The 10,967-nt window shown below is 44.9% G+C and overlaps 1 protein-coding gene and 1 pseudogene across 1 annotated transcript in view; both read right to left on the bottom strand.

Annotated features, from left to right (window-relative positions):
• LOC120812334 (transcription initiation factor TFIID subunit 4-like) overlaps positions 1 to 10,422 on the bottom strand; it is a 30,951-nt gene extending 20,529 nt beyond the window's left edge. The window contains exons 1-7 of the mRNA XM_040168219.2: positions 9,378 to 10,422; positions 8,869 to 9,020; positions 8,694 to 8,768; positions 8,377 to 8,556; positions 8,166 to 8,288; positions 6,722 to 6,811; positions 6,238 to 6,414 (exon numbers count right to left, since the gene is read on the bottom strand). Of these exons, the coding sequence (XP_040024153.2) occupies positions 6,238 to 6,414; positions 6,722 to 6,811; positions 8,166 to 8,288; positions 8,377 to 8,556; positions 8,694 to 8,768; positions 8,869 to 9,020; positions 9,378 to 10,380 (1,800 nt within the window). The 5' untranslated portion in view covers positions 10,381 to 10,422. The remainder of the gene's footprint in view (positions 1 to 6,237; positions 6,415 to 6,721; positions 6,812 to 8,165; positions 8,289 to 8,376; positions 8,557 to 8,693; positions 8,769 to 8,868; positions 9,021 to 9,377) is intronic.
• On the bottom strand, positions 4,577 to 5,796 carry LOC144390915 (general transcription factor II-I repeat domain-containing protein 2B-like; annotated as a pseudogene).
• Positions 10,423 to 10,967: the final 545 nt, after the last annotated feature.

The raw sequence follows: 10,967 nt of genomic DNA on the forward strand, positions 1-10,967 counted from the left end.
GTTAAATTTGGCATGCATATCAGAACAGATCTGGCAGGACTCATAACTTCCAAATGATTTGGCCTGCCCTCACTAAACTTGTAACATATGTGGACATTGAACCCCTGAACAGACCCCAATATTTTGAGAATATTTGAAGAATAAGGGGCTCTGCAATTAATCGTTGAAATCCATAATTTACCACTCTCTCACCATAATTTATCTAATCTGCTCCATATTTCTCATATACCATGACCTTCTTACCCTGTAGACATCCATATAATCATTTTTAACCTTAGTCATAGCGCCACCTGGTGACAACAGGAAGATGAATGTTTTTTATTTTACACCCTCAGCAGAGACTTAAGACAGTGTGAAAATGATAAGAATCCTATAATTGGCGGCGAGATGGTGCATCGGCAAAGTTGATCCTTTGCCAAGAACAACTAAACCACATCATCAGATTCATTCCAAGGAGCTGAATGACAAGAACACCGCTTCGAAAGCTGCAGACACGGTGAGTGCCCTTATCTTGATACGTAGAGGTAACAGTCATACACCGAGGGCATTAGGGATCTAATCAGTATGTAAGGACAAGCTCACTCGTCGGAGGGGCAAAGTTATAAGTCAAACAGGTCCCCGGGTGAGAACTTAAATCAAAAAAGTAAAAAGGTATCGTCTTAACTAACCTGCTTCACCATCATCCGCATTAGATATTGGGGGAAGATAAGCAATACTGTGTGTACCGAACAAATCCGAGTTATCTCCAAAAACCTAAGGAATATAATCGATATCTTGACGCTAACAACGATAAGTTACACAGTGACTATAAAGTAGTTCCGCTGCTGGCATAAACATAGAAACGCACGACTTAAGAAATAGGCATAATACGACTCGCCCTTGTAGCTGTAAGCCCTACACTTAAGGAAGTTGTATTCCTCACTCAAACTACTAAACGTACACGCGACGTCCAACGCTGCTTGCAGCTTTTATTTTGCCTGCTTCTACAAAATCACATCACATTTTATTTCTGCGGGTTCCTTTTCAACAGTATCATGATGCACATCATCCATTCTCCACAAATTGTTTATTGACAGTCGCTATGTTGAAAGCATGGCACAGCTTGTCCACCCAATCCACTCGTGATCACGTGACATGCAGCGCAATATTTTTCCTTCGATGTACATGCACTCATAGAACATCCACAGAATTGATATTGTCCTGAATGCAATACAGCAGCGATTCCCAAAGTGTGGGCCGCGGCCGAAGGTACTGCAGGTGGGCAGCGAGAGGTATAATTAGTTTTTTAACTTTTCATTTTAAAAAGTTTGAAATTAATATAAAATTATTTATGATGCGGCACATTAGTTATGTGAAACATTAGTTGATGAAGCACAAACAATTTAAACGGACAGATTAATAAAACAATAAGGCTCTCGCTCGAAACGGCTGCTCTTGTCCGCCTGTCGTTTGTTCAATAAATGCGGCGCCCTCTTGTAGTATTAAAGTAAATATGCCGCATTTTCCGCACTCCAAGGCGCACGTAAAAGGCTTTAATTTTCTCAAAAAACGACGGTGCCTTATAATCCGGAGCGCCTTATATATATGGATCAATTGGTTCATCGGTTGATCCATACTGGTTGTACACGGCGCTCAAGGCGCTCCGCCAAACAAGCCAAAGCTCGGTCTACGACGGCGAGATGCTGAGCGGCGCTCAAGCGCGTGAGATATGGAGCTTGTTTCAAGGCGCGTCGGAGAAACAAAGCTGTTGTTCTTGCCGAGCATTTAATGAGATTAAAGAGCGAGAGATGGTGCCTTTTTCTCTACAGTAGCTGAACCATCTTAACGGGGAAAATAAGTTATTCTAAAAGCAGCCGAAGATTTAAAGCGTGGATGGCGAGGGGGCGGCGTGAGCGGACGCACTTCGCGGCATCGATCTCCACCTTACTGTCAAAAAGAACAACAGCGAGCGCGTAGAAAACTTTTTCGAGCGCGAGCAGAGATTCTCCTCGCGAGCAACAAAGTTCACGTTTCGCAAGCGAACAAATACCTCGCGGAGACAAACTTTTTCTCGCGCGAGACAGACTTTTGCTCGCAGATGTTTGATTTTGGTTAAATTATTAAGGTCATTTAATCATTATGTTTTTGAGTTGTGATTAAAGGTTTGGGTGGGCCGCGAAAGATTTTTAGATTTCAAAGTGGGCCGCGGCATTCTTGAGTTTGGGAACCGCTGCAATACAGCATAATCCTCAAAGCAGTCTAATGTCGCATGTGCGATGCCCTTTCAAACAAGCAACATTAATCCATACCGGAGTACTAACCGGGGGAGTGTGCTTCGCCCAGCATCTGTGATTCTTTCTTCCTTTACGTGGTGACGATCAATCCATGCTCGTTTCGAAGTTCGTGCAGATCGCCTTGGCAGCGCTGTCTTCCAGGTGTGTATTTAAGATGATCTCGATTCTCCAAGTGAGATAGGGTTTTTACTTGTGTAGTGACAGATTTTCTTTAGCCACTCGGCAGGGTGCGGGAGAAGATCCTGTTCCTCACTCGCTCACACAGAGATTACAAGCCTTTGTGTTTCTCTTTGGGTGAAGTTGCCATTCATTAGTTTTATACTTTATAAAACACAACTGCATTTATATTTGGTTCGTGATCTCGCTGCGCATCTTGGGAGCGGTAAAAACCGTGCGATTTCCCTTTCACCCATGCATTACCCTGGCTAATTGCACCTGTGCCCCCATATGTGCCACCGCAGATCTCTCTCTCTCTCTCGCACCATTGCGCTTGCCATATAGCGGTTTAAATGAACGACAACAATAAAACAAATGCTGAGTGCTGATCAAGAGTTTTGTGCAAGCAATTTATGGTTGTGATTCTTGTACCAAATGTGGCAAGCTTCATTCAGTGATTCAGACAAATGTCATTAACATTATTGAAGTTTCACAATGAACGCTCCAAGCGGGCTGTGCTTTGGTAAACATGGAACTTTTGCTTGGCATGAAACGGCAAGGAATTAAACCAGTGCATGAAACTGTAGCCTATTAGTAGTCTATTTTATTCATGCAATACACAGTCAGTAGTCAGACGCGCGCCCATCTGCAAAGCAGATAGTTGCGCAGCCGTTTTTTAAAATATATTTATTTTTTTACATTAGAGTATTAATTTTCACATTCAAATGTTTCAAATGTTTAACAACTATTTGAGTATATATTCAAATATAGATTATTCCTTGACAGCCCTCGCCCTGATACCTACTTGGATGCCTGTAATTAAAACTCCACAGGTGTTGGCTACTATCTCTAATCTTTTCTTCCTCTCTAAGATCCTTTATCAATTATGTCAATTATGTGACGTTCAAGGATTTCCAGTCAGGATTTCGAGTGCATCATAGCACAGTAACGGCACTGGTGAAAATTGCGAATAATCTTCTACTGGCATCGGACCAAGGACTCATCACTTTTCTTTTCTTGCTGGACCTCAGTGCTGCATTTGACACCATTGGTCATTGTATCCTGTTGCAGAGACTAGAACATTTGATTGCTATTAAAGGAACTGCACTCAGCTGGTTTAAATCCTAATTATCGGATCGATCCCAGTTTGTGCTTGTAAACGGTGAATCCTCGAAGACCACCAATGTTGAGTCCCACGAGGTTCTGTACTTGGACCAATTTCATTTATCCTGTATATGCTTCCTTTTGGGCGACGTTATCAGAAAACACTGCATAAACTTCCATTGTTATTCTTAGGACACACCGAGCTCCTCTTTCACTCTCTTTCGACAATAATCTGCATTTTATTAATGCAGAAGAAAAATTCAGTTTCTTTCCCAGAGTTTTTTGTGCTTTCTCACCTCGCAGGTCTCCGTAGATCGTAGTTCCGTCTGGACCCTGGTCCTGACTACTGCTTGGCCCGCGAACACACGTAAGTCACGGCAGTCACCGGTACTTTAAAAAAAGCACACAATCAGAGCGAGCTCACTGTTTGTTTCCTGTCAGGCTGCCAGCACGCATTGACTGCGCAGCTCTCACACATGCAACAGGCAGCCGTGACTCACAGCGAGTTATAAGGCAGTGTTAATTTCGTTGACGAAAACTATGATGAAAAATGTTCATTAACAAACCTTTTTTTCATGACTAAGACGAGACTAAGACGTGACGAAAACGATCTTAAAAAATAAAAAATAAATCTATTCTAACTTTCGTCGAAAGTGACGCAAGCAACGCAAGCCTCCCGCAGCGCACCAGACTGCGATTGGTCCGCTAACTACGTCCTTTACGGAGTCTCACATTTTCATAGCATTTTCATAGCATTCTCACATTTTCATAGCCCGATACCGCCATTATTAAAACGAAGAATGTTTACGAGAGAACGGAGCAGATTTAAGAACTTTTGTCGGAAGAAATGCGTAAATATGACCGCTTATACAAGCCGTCATTGGCGGGTTGTAGAAGCGGGTTGGATTCACGGAGGGAGATCGCCGCAAACGCCGGTTTGTCGGTCGAGAGGTGCACAAAGTTGTGCAGAAAAATACGGGACAAATGTGTCCGCGATGAAAAGCAGCAGTGGCGATGCACGGGGCAATAAAGTCTATGATAAATTGATAAATAAATAAATAAATAAATAGACGTGACTCTCGAGGTCGTCTTCAACAAAACACGTCACTCCGCCTGTTGTTCTGGCGGTGAATTGCTCTGCAACACACGCAAGACTTTAGAACCATGAAGTGAAACGAGTGCGTCTACGCAACGACACAGACGCAGAAGCATGCGCTGGCCTTTATAAAGTGCTCTTTCAGTAGTGAATCAGACTGCAGGTCAATGAGTTCAAGCTGAACATCAGTGGGTGCACTATCAACACTGCAGGTAAAGGGAGAGGAAACCAGCTGCATTTCATCCTCAACCTTTTTGAAATCTTGAAAACGCCTTGAAAATTTATCACGCAGTGCTGCTAACATGGATGAGTACCTGTGCCGGTGATCAGATAATGGTTTGACTTCTTTCAGGGTTTTCATGTGTTCGAGCTTGTTGCTGCCTAGTTTAATCTAAATTAGTTGCAACTTTGTCATGAAGGCTTTCACATGGATATGCATTTCATGAGCAAAAAGGCCTTTGCCCAGCAGTTGTGTAATCAGTTCATTCATCACTGCAGTCACATCAACAGCAAATGTTCAATCTGCCATCCAGTCCTTATCAGACAGCTCTGGGATGGTTTTGTCTTTCATCTCACTAAACTCTTTTATCTCTGATTTCAGAACTCAAAACCTTTTTAGCACTTTGCCCAGACTGAGCCATGTGACATCTGTGTGGTACCGGACATCACCATGTTCGCTCTCTTGCTCCTACAATAGTGAAACAAACGGCCTGTGATTTAATGCTCGCGCTCCGATGAAATTAACTGTTGTAGTAACAACATCAACCACATGCCTAAGTTTAAGCACTGACTTACACAACGCTTGCTGATGAATAACACAATGTATGAACACCAATTTCTGCTCTGCGGTGAGTTCACTCACTTTATCTTGCATTCTTTTCAAAAGCCCAAAATTCTTCCCAGTCAAATTCAGACATCCATCCGTGGTGACACCTGCCAGTCTGTCCCATTGGAGTCCCAGTTTGTCTATGCATGCGTTTACCTCGGTGAACAGATCACTCCCCGTTGTGGTTCCTTTCATTGCCCGCATTGCTGCCATCTCCTCCGTAAGCTTGAAGTCGCGCGTTATCCCCCCGACATCCTAAATTTCTTTGTGTGCTCCTACATTTTTTCATTTAGGAGCACATGTACTTCTTGCAGAAAACGTTAGCATAGGGCCCTGACAGGTGCAATTGAGCCAAGTAATGATGCATGGGCAACGGGGAGATTGCACGGTTTTTACCGCTACCCAGGACGCACATTGAGAAACCCAAATGCATATACAGTAGTGTGATATAAAGTATTAAAATGGATAAACGGGAACTTCACCCAAAGAAACAAAAAAACTGGAATCTCTGTGTGAGCGAGTGAGGAACAGGATCTTCTCCTGCACCTTGCAGAGTGGCTTACGAAAATCTGTCACTACACTTAAGTTAACCAGCTCTGGAGCAGATTCAAGTTTTTCGATGTGTTGCTATGGTGATTTTGACAAACTTGCTTGGTGGGACCAAAAAGCCAGATCTATGTAATCTTATCCTGACGATGATCCAGCTAACTCAGTTAGCCACGCACGAGGAACAGGGCCGTCAACCAAGGAAACAACAGAACCACAAAGCCTGGCGGACCTACCATGGTGTTGGTGAGGGGGGGATTCATCCTGACGTTGCCCCCCACCGGGCTAATGGGCATACGGGACCTGATAGTGGTGACTGAGCCGGAGGCTACCAGGTGGGGGGCCGAGGTACCAGGGGTCACAATGGACTGCTGGCTGCTGAGGAGAGACTGACGTAGGGCGGGGAGGCTTTTCTGAGGGACAACAACAACATCAATCAACAGCAGTTACAAAAACGTGAACATCAAAAAACCTTACAGCAACAAAGTCAACAACAACATCAACAACAACAACAATAGTAACAATGTCAACAACAGCAATAAAAACCTCAAAAACAAAAACGTCTTCAACAATGTCAACTACGTCACTTTTGCCAATTACAGAGAACAAATACATAGACATTTAGGCATAATTATATAGTATAAGTGTACAATAACTGGCATCAAAATATAATTCTGTGGTAATAGTATCGTACCAGTAAAATAGTAGTAGTAGTAGTACCTTGAGAAAGGGGATTAGGTAGGGTTGAGGAGAAGACTTTAGCTCAGCCTGCAGTCGACTTGTGAATTCTTCAGGCTCGATTTTTGCATCCTGAATAAACACATAACCCCAGTAAATATAAAAAATACAATGACACAATGACACATATATGTATATACACACATATATATATACACACATACAGTATAGTTCAAAAGTTTGGGGTCACTTAGAAATTTCCATATGTTTCAATGAAAAGTACTGTTTTTTTCAATGAAGATTAAATTAGATGAATTAGATGTACACTCCATTCATTGTTCAAGTGGTAAATGATCCGTTTTTTAATGAAATATCTACATAGGTGTATAGAAACTCCCCAGTCTATCCCTGTTCTTAGAAGTGAAGTATATTACATTATATTACATAGAAATTGCAAAGAAACTGAATATTTCCTACAGCGGTGTGAACTACTCCCGTCAGAGAACAGCACAGACGGGCTCTAACCAGAGTAGAAGAAGAAGTGGGAGCCCCGGTGCACAATTCAGCAAGAGGACAAGTACATTAGGGTGTCTAGTCTGAGAAATAGACGCCTCACAGGTCCTTAACTGGCAGCTTCTTTAAATGGTTCCCACAAAACGGCAGTGTAAACGTGTACAGTGAAGACAATGACTCAGTGATGCTGAGTGGCAAAGAAAAAGAAAAGATGGATATGGGCAAAACAACACAGACATTGGACAGAGGAAGATTGGAAAAAAGTGTTATGGACAGACGAATCGAAGTTTGAGGTGTTTGGATCAGACAGAAGAACATTTTTGAGATGCAGAACAGGTGAAAAGATGCTGGAAGAGCCCTAAAGCGCCACTAGGCAAAACTAGCTGCTAGGCTACTTCCATGTCAACATCTATCTGCAGAGGACCACCACTGTGTTCCTAAAGGACAGTGGCTTGAAAACGTCCTGGCTAAATGTGGGGACATTGTTGGCACTTTAAATATGTCAAATGATGGGAGAGTTGAGAGCAAAGTGCACGAGGACAACCGGCAGAGTCACTAATTCAACATGTTCCACATCCAACATGATCACATGTGTAAAGTTTGTGTTTAAAATACAATTAACAGTGTCTAAAATACACGCGTTCTAAAGTGATTTCTCGTTAGTTTATTGACAGCCCTGCTATGTGCATACACACATTATATATATTATACATTATAATTTCAAAATATATGTATATAATATATATATATTATATACCATTATATCAGGAAGCACCTCCCCCCCCCATTTTTCCACACCCCTACATGCCCATAAATATGTTTGTATATGCAAGCACTTTGTATATGCAGCAGTGTGTGTACATGTATCAGTTCAGCACCAAGGCCTCCACAAATGATCTATAGTAATAATACCATGGATGTTAGGTAGAAATGCACATTACATTAATTGTATATTAATAAATAGAAATCTTACAAGAAGGTCCTGCACAAGGGCCTTCACATTCTTGGAGGTGTCCGGTGAGGGAGAGTTGTGAGACGCCAGCTTGATCAGTGTTGCCAGGAAGTTTTTACACTTCTTCACGTTTTCCTGCATCTCCTGTTGGCATGGTAACAAAGAACAGCAAGTGGCTACTCAGGTGCCCTGTCTGCATTTAGAGGACCAAGGAGGAGGGCGGAAGACAGACCTGGGACACCACGGTGACTCTGTTAGTCGGAGTGGGGGCGGGGGTGTGCGTGGTGCTGGACGGGACGCAGACAGGCTTCGACACCGGAGTCCCCCCTGCTGTGATCACTGTCTGTGCCTTCTGAGCCGGGGGCATCTTTACTGACACCCCTGCACCGGCTGGGGACACCGTGATGATGTCCTGAAACACGTCACATGGATACAGGTTTCCATCATTGATGTGAACAGGGTGAGGACACAGGAAGCAACAATGGACATAGAGTAGGTAGTACGGAGGGTGAGGACAGAGCTGATAAAGGGAGAGGACAGAAGACACACCTGTACAGTTGTGGAGGACGGAGACTGAACCATTCTGGTCTGGTTTGGGGTGGCCAGGCGGACGGTCTGAGGAGCCTGAAGATGACAAGGAGGAAGAGGAGGGGCTTATATTTTTAGGTGTGTTTGTGGTTTCCAGTTTGTCTATGACCATTGACCCTGACGGGTTCACTTGTACCGTGGCGGGGAGGCTGACCCGGATGGCGTTGGCAGCGTTTGGGGTGGGGGGTCTCTGGATGATGTTGGCCCCCACTTGGCTCTTGGCCTGAGCCAGTACCTGCTGAGGGACCATAACCAGCTGACCCGTCTCAGTACGGACCAAAACCATACCTGAGGAAGACAGGAAGCATCATGGTCACTCCTGATGGAGACATGTGATGTTATTGATGGGTCGGAATCCCTTCAGGAGATATTATGTTATTGTAGTAATGAGATTGTCAACAGACATTTGTTCCTTTCGGTTCTCTTACGGCTGTGAAAGTCTTTTTAGTGACTTTGATGGGTTTATTAAAAGTGGACGTCGTCATGACAACTTCAAACATTTTAATAAACTAGGACAAACCGCATTTTATGTTTATGTTCTACCAACAAGTGACACTCAAACCTGTCTGTCTCTACACAACCTGTCCGTGTCTCTACACCACCTGTCCGTGATGGGACACCAGGTGAGGGCTCAGGTGTGCTCACCTGGTGGCATGGAGAAGCCGGGGGGCAGCTGGATGGTGGTCTGCTGTTGAGGCCGGACGGCCAGCTGAGGAGCGGCGGCTCGGGGGGAACTCGCTACCAGGCCGGGTCTCTGCTGCTGGATGGACGTGGTCATCACGGGGGTCCCCGGCGGCCGAGCCATGGTGAGCTGACCCACTCCATTCACCGCCGGCTTCAGGACGACGGCGGCTGTGCCGGGCCCGGTCACGGCGGGTTGGGGGGTTCCGGTGAGAATGACGGAGTTCCCGGAGACGGGCTGACTGGGAACCAGCAGCTTGGCCTGAATCAGGGGGGCGCCGTGGTTCACCACCGGGGGGGCGGAGGCGGATGGGACCGCGCCCTTGGCATCAACTTGATTCAGGGCCACACCAGCCACCGGCACCGGGAGACTCTGCAGCGGCACACCGGGAGACTGAGGGAAGTGAGGCTGAGCGGCCATGGAGGCAATGATCGTGGATCCCGCGGTGCTGACGGCGCTGATTACCGAGCCGGTCCCCGGTGCCGACACTGCCGTTGCTGCGGGGACCGAGTTCACCAACTTCACGGCATCATTTAAACTTCCGGGGGAAGCGGTTCGGTTCGCCTCCACCACGGGGCCGCCGCCGGGAGCTGCCCGGTGGAAGGCAAAAGCGGCGGACCGAGTGGTCAAAGTTACGGGTCCCGGTAACGGGGAGATAGTGGTGGGTGCTGTGGCTCCGGCGGTTACCACGGACGCGGCGGTTACGGAGGAGGGAAGCACTTTAACGGGTTCCGGTTCTGGTTGCCCTTGTTGGGGCTGCTCCAACGGACCCGCCAGATCGCGCACTTTCCCTGAGAACTGACCGGTGGTTGGCGAAGCTCCCTCCGGTTTACCGGCAGGATACGAAGCGGCGGGAGCTTCTCTGTCTCCGAGCTGTGATTCCAGAGAGCCAACTAAGTCGCTAACAGCTTTCTCGTCCACCTCATTGAAGAGCATGTCCTCCAGCGGGTCGGAGGCTCCCGCCATCTTTGATATCGGACCGTTGTGCAAATCGTATTTTAGAATATGCGCATGCGCGGAGGATCTGAGGCTTTTTCCAGCATAGAACTGGGAGGAATAGATTATCCGTGTTCGATGTTGACATTGCGATTTGGTGCGTGTACTACAGACTTGTTCAGAATGATAAAATAATAACTTACGAGTTGATCAAAATATAAAGGGTACATTTAAAAGAAACTTACAGTTGATCAAATTAACCGAAAAAAAGCTAAATACAGTAGAGTAAGCATATTTAATACATTAAAAATACATTTATATTTACATTTACATTACAACATTTTTCTCCATTAAGTACATGATAAATATAAAATGATCCAAATGCTTTGACCTGAATGTGTTGTGCTGGATGAACTGAGCACAGTTACACAACATTGAAGCAAAAAGTCACAAAATTAAAGACAATCAATATCGGGAACAAAATATCATTTTATTTACGAAACGTTACGTTAATTTGTCAATGATCTTTATTAGATAAGAGAGAACGAACTGGATGAATGTATTTTTATGTAATACAATGAATGTACTAAGAAATGTTTCTTATGCATTGCTCTTCT

The sequence above is a fragment of the Gasterosteus aculeatus genome, chromosome Y, assembly GCF_964276395.1.
Source record: "Gasterosteus aculeatus chromosome Y, fGasAcu3.hap1.1, whole genome shotgun sequence".
Lineage (NCBI taxonomy): Eukaryota > Metazoa > Chordata > Actinopteri > Perciformes > Gasterosteidae > Gasterosteus > Gasterosteus aculeatus.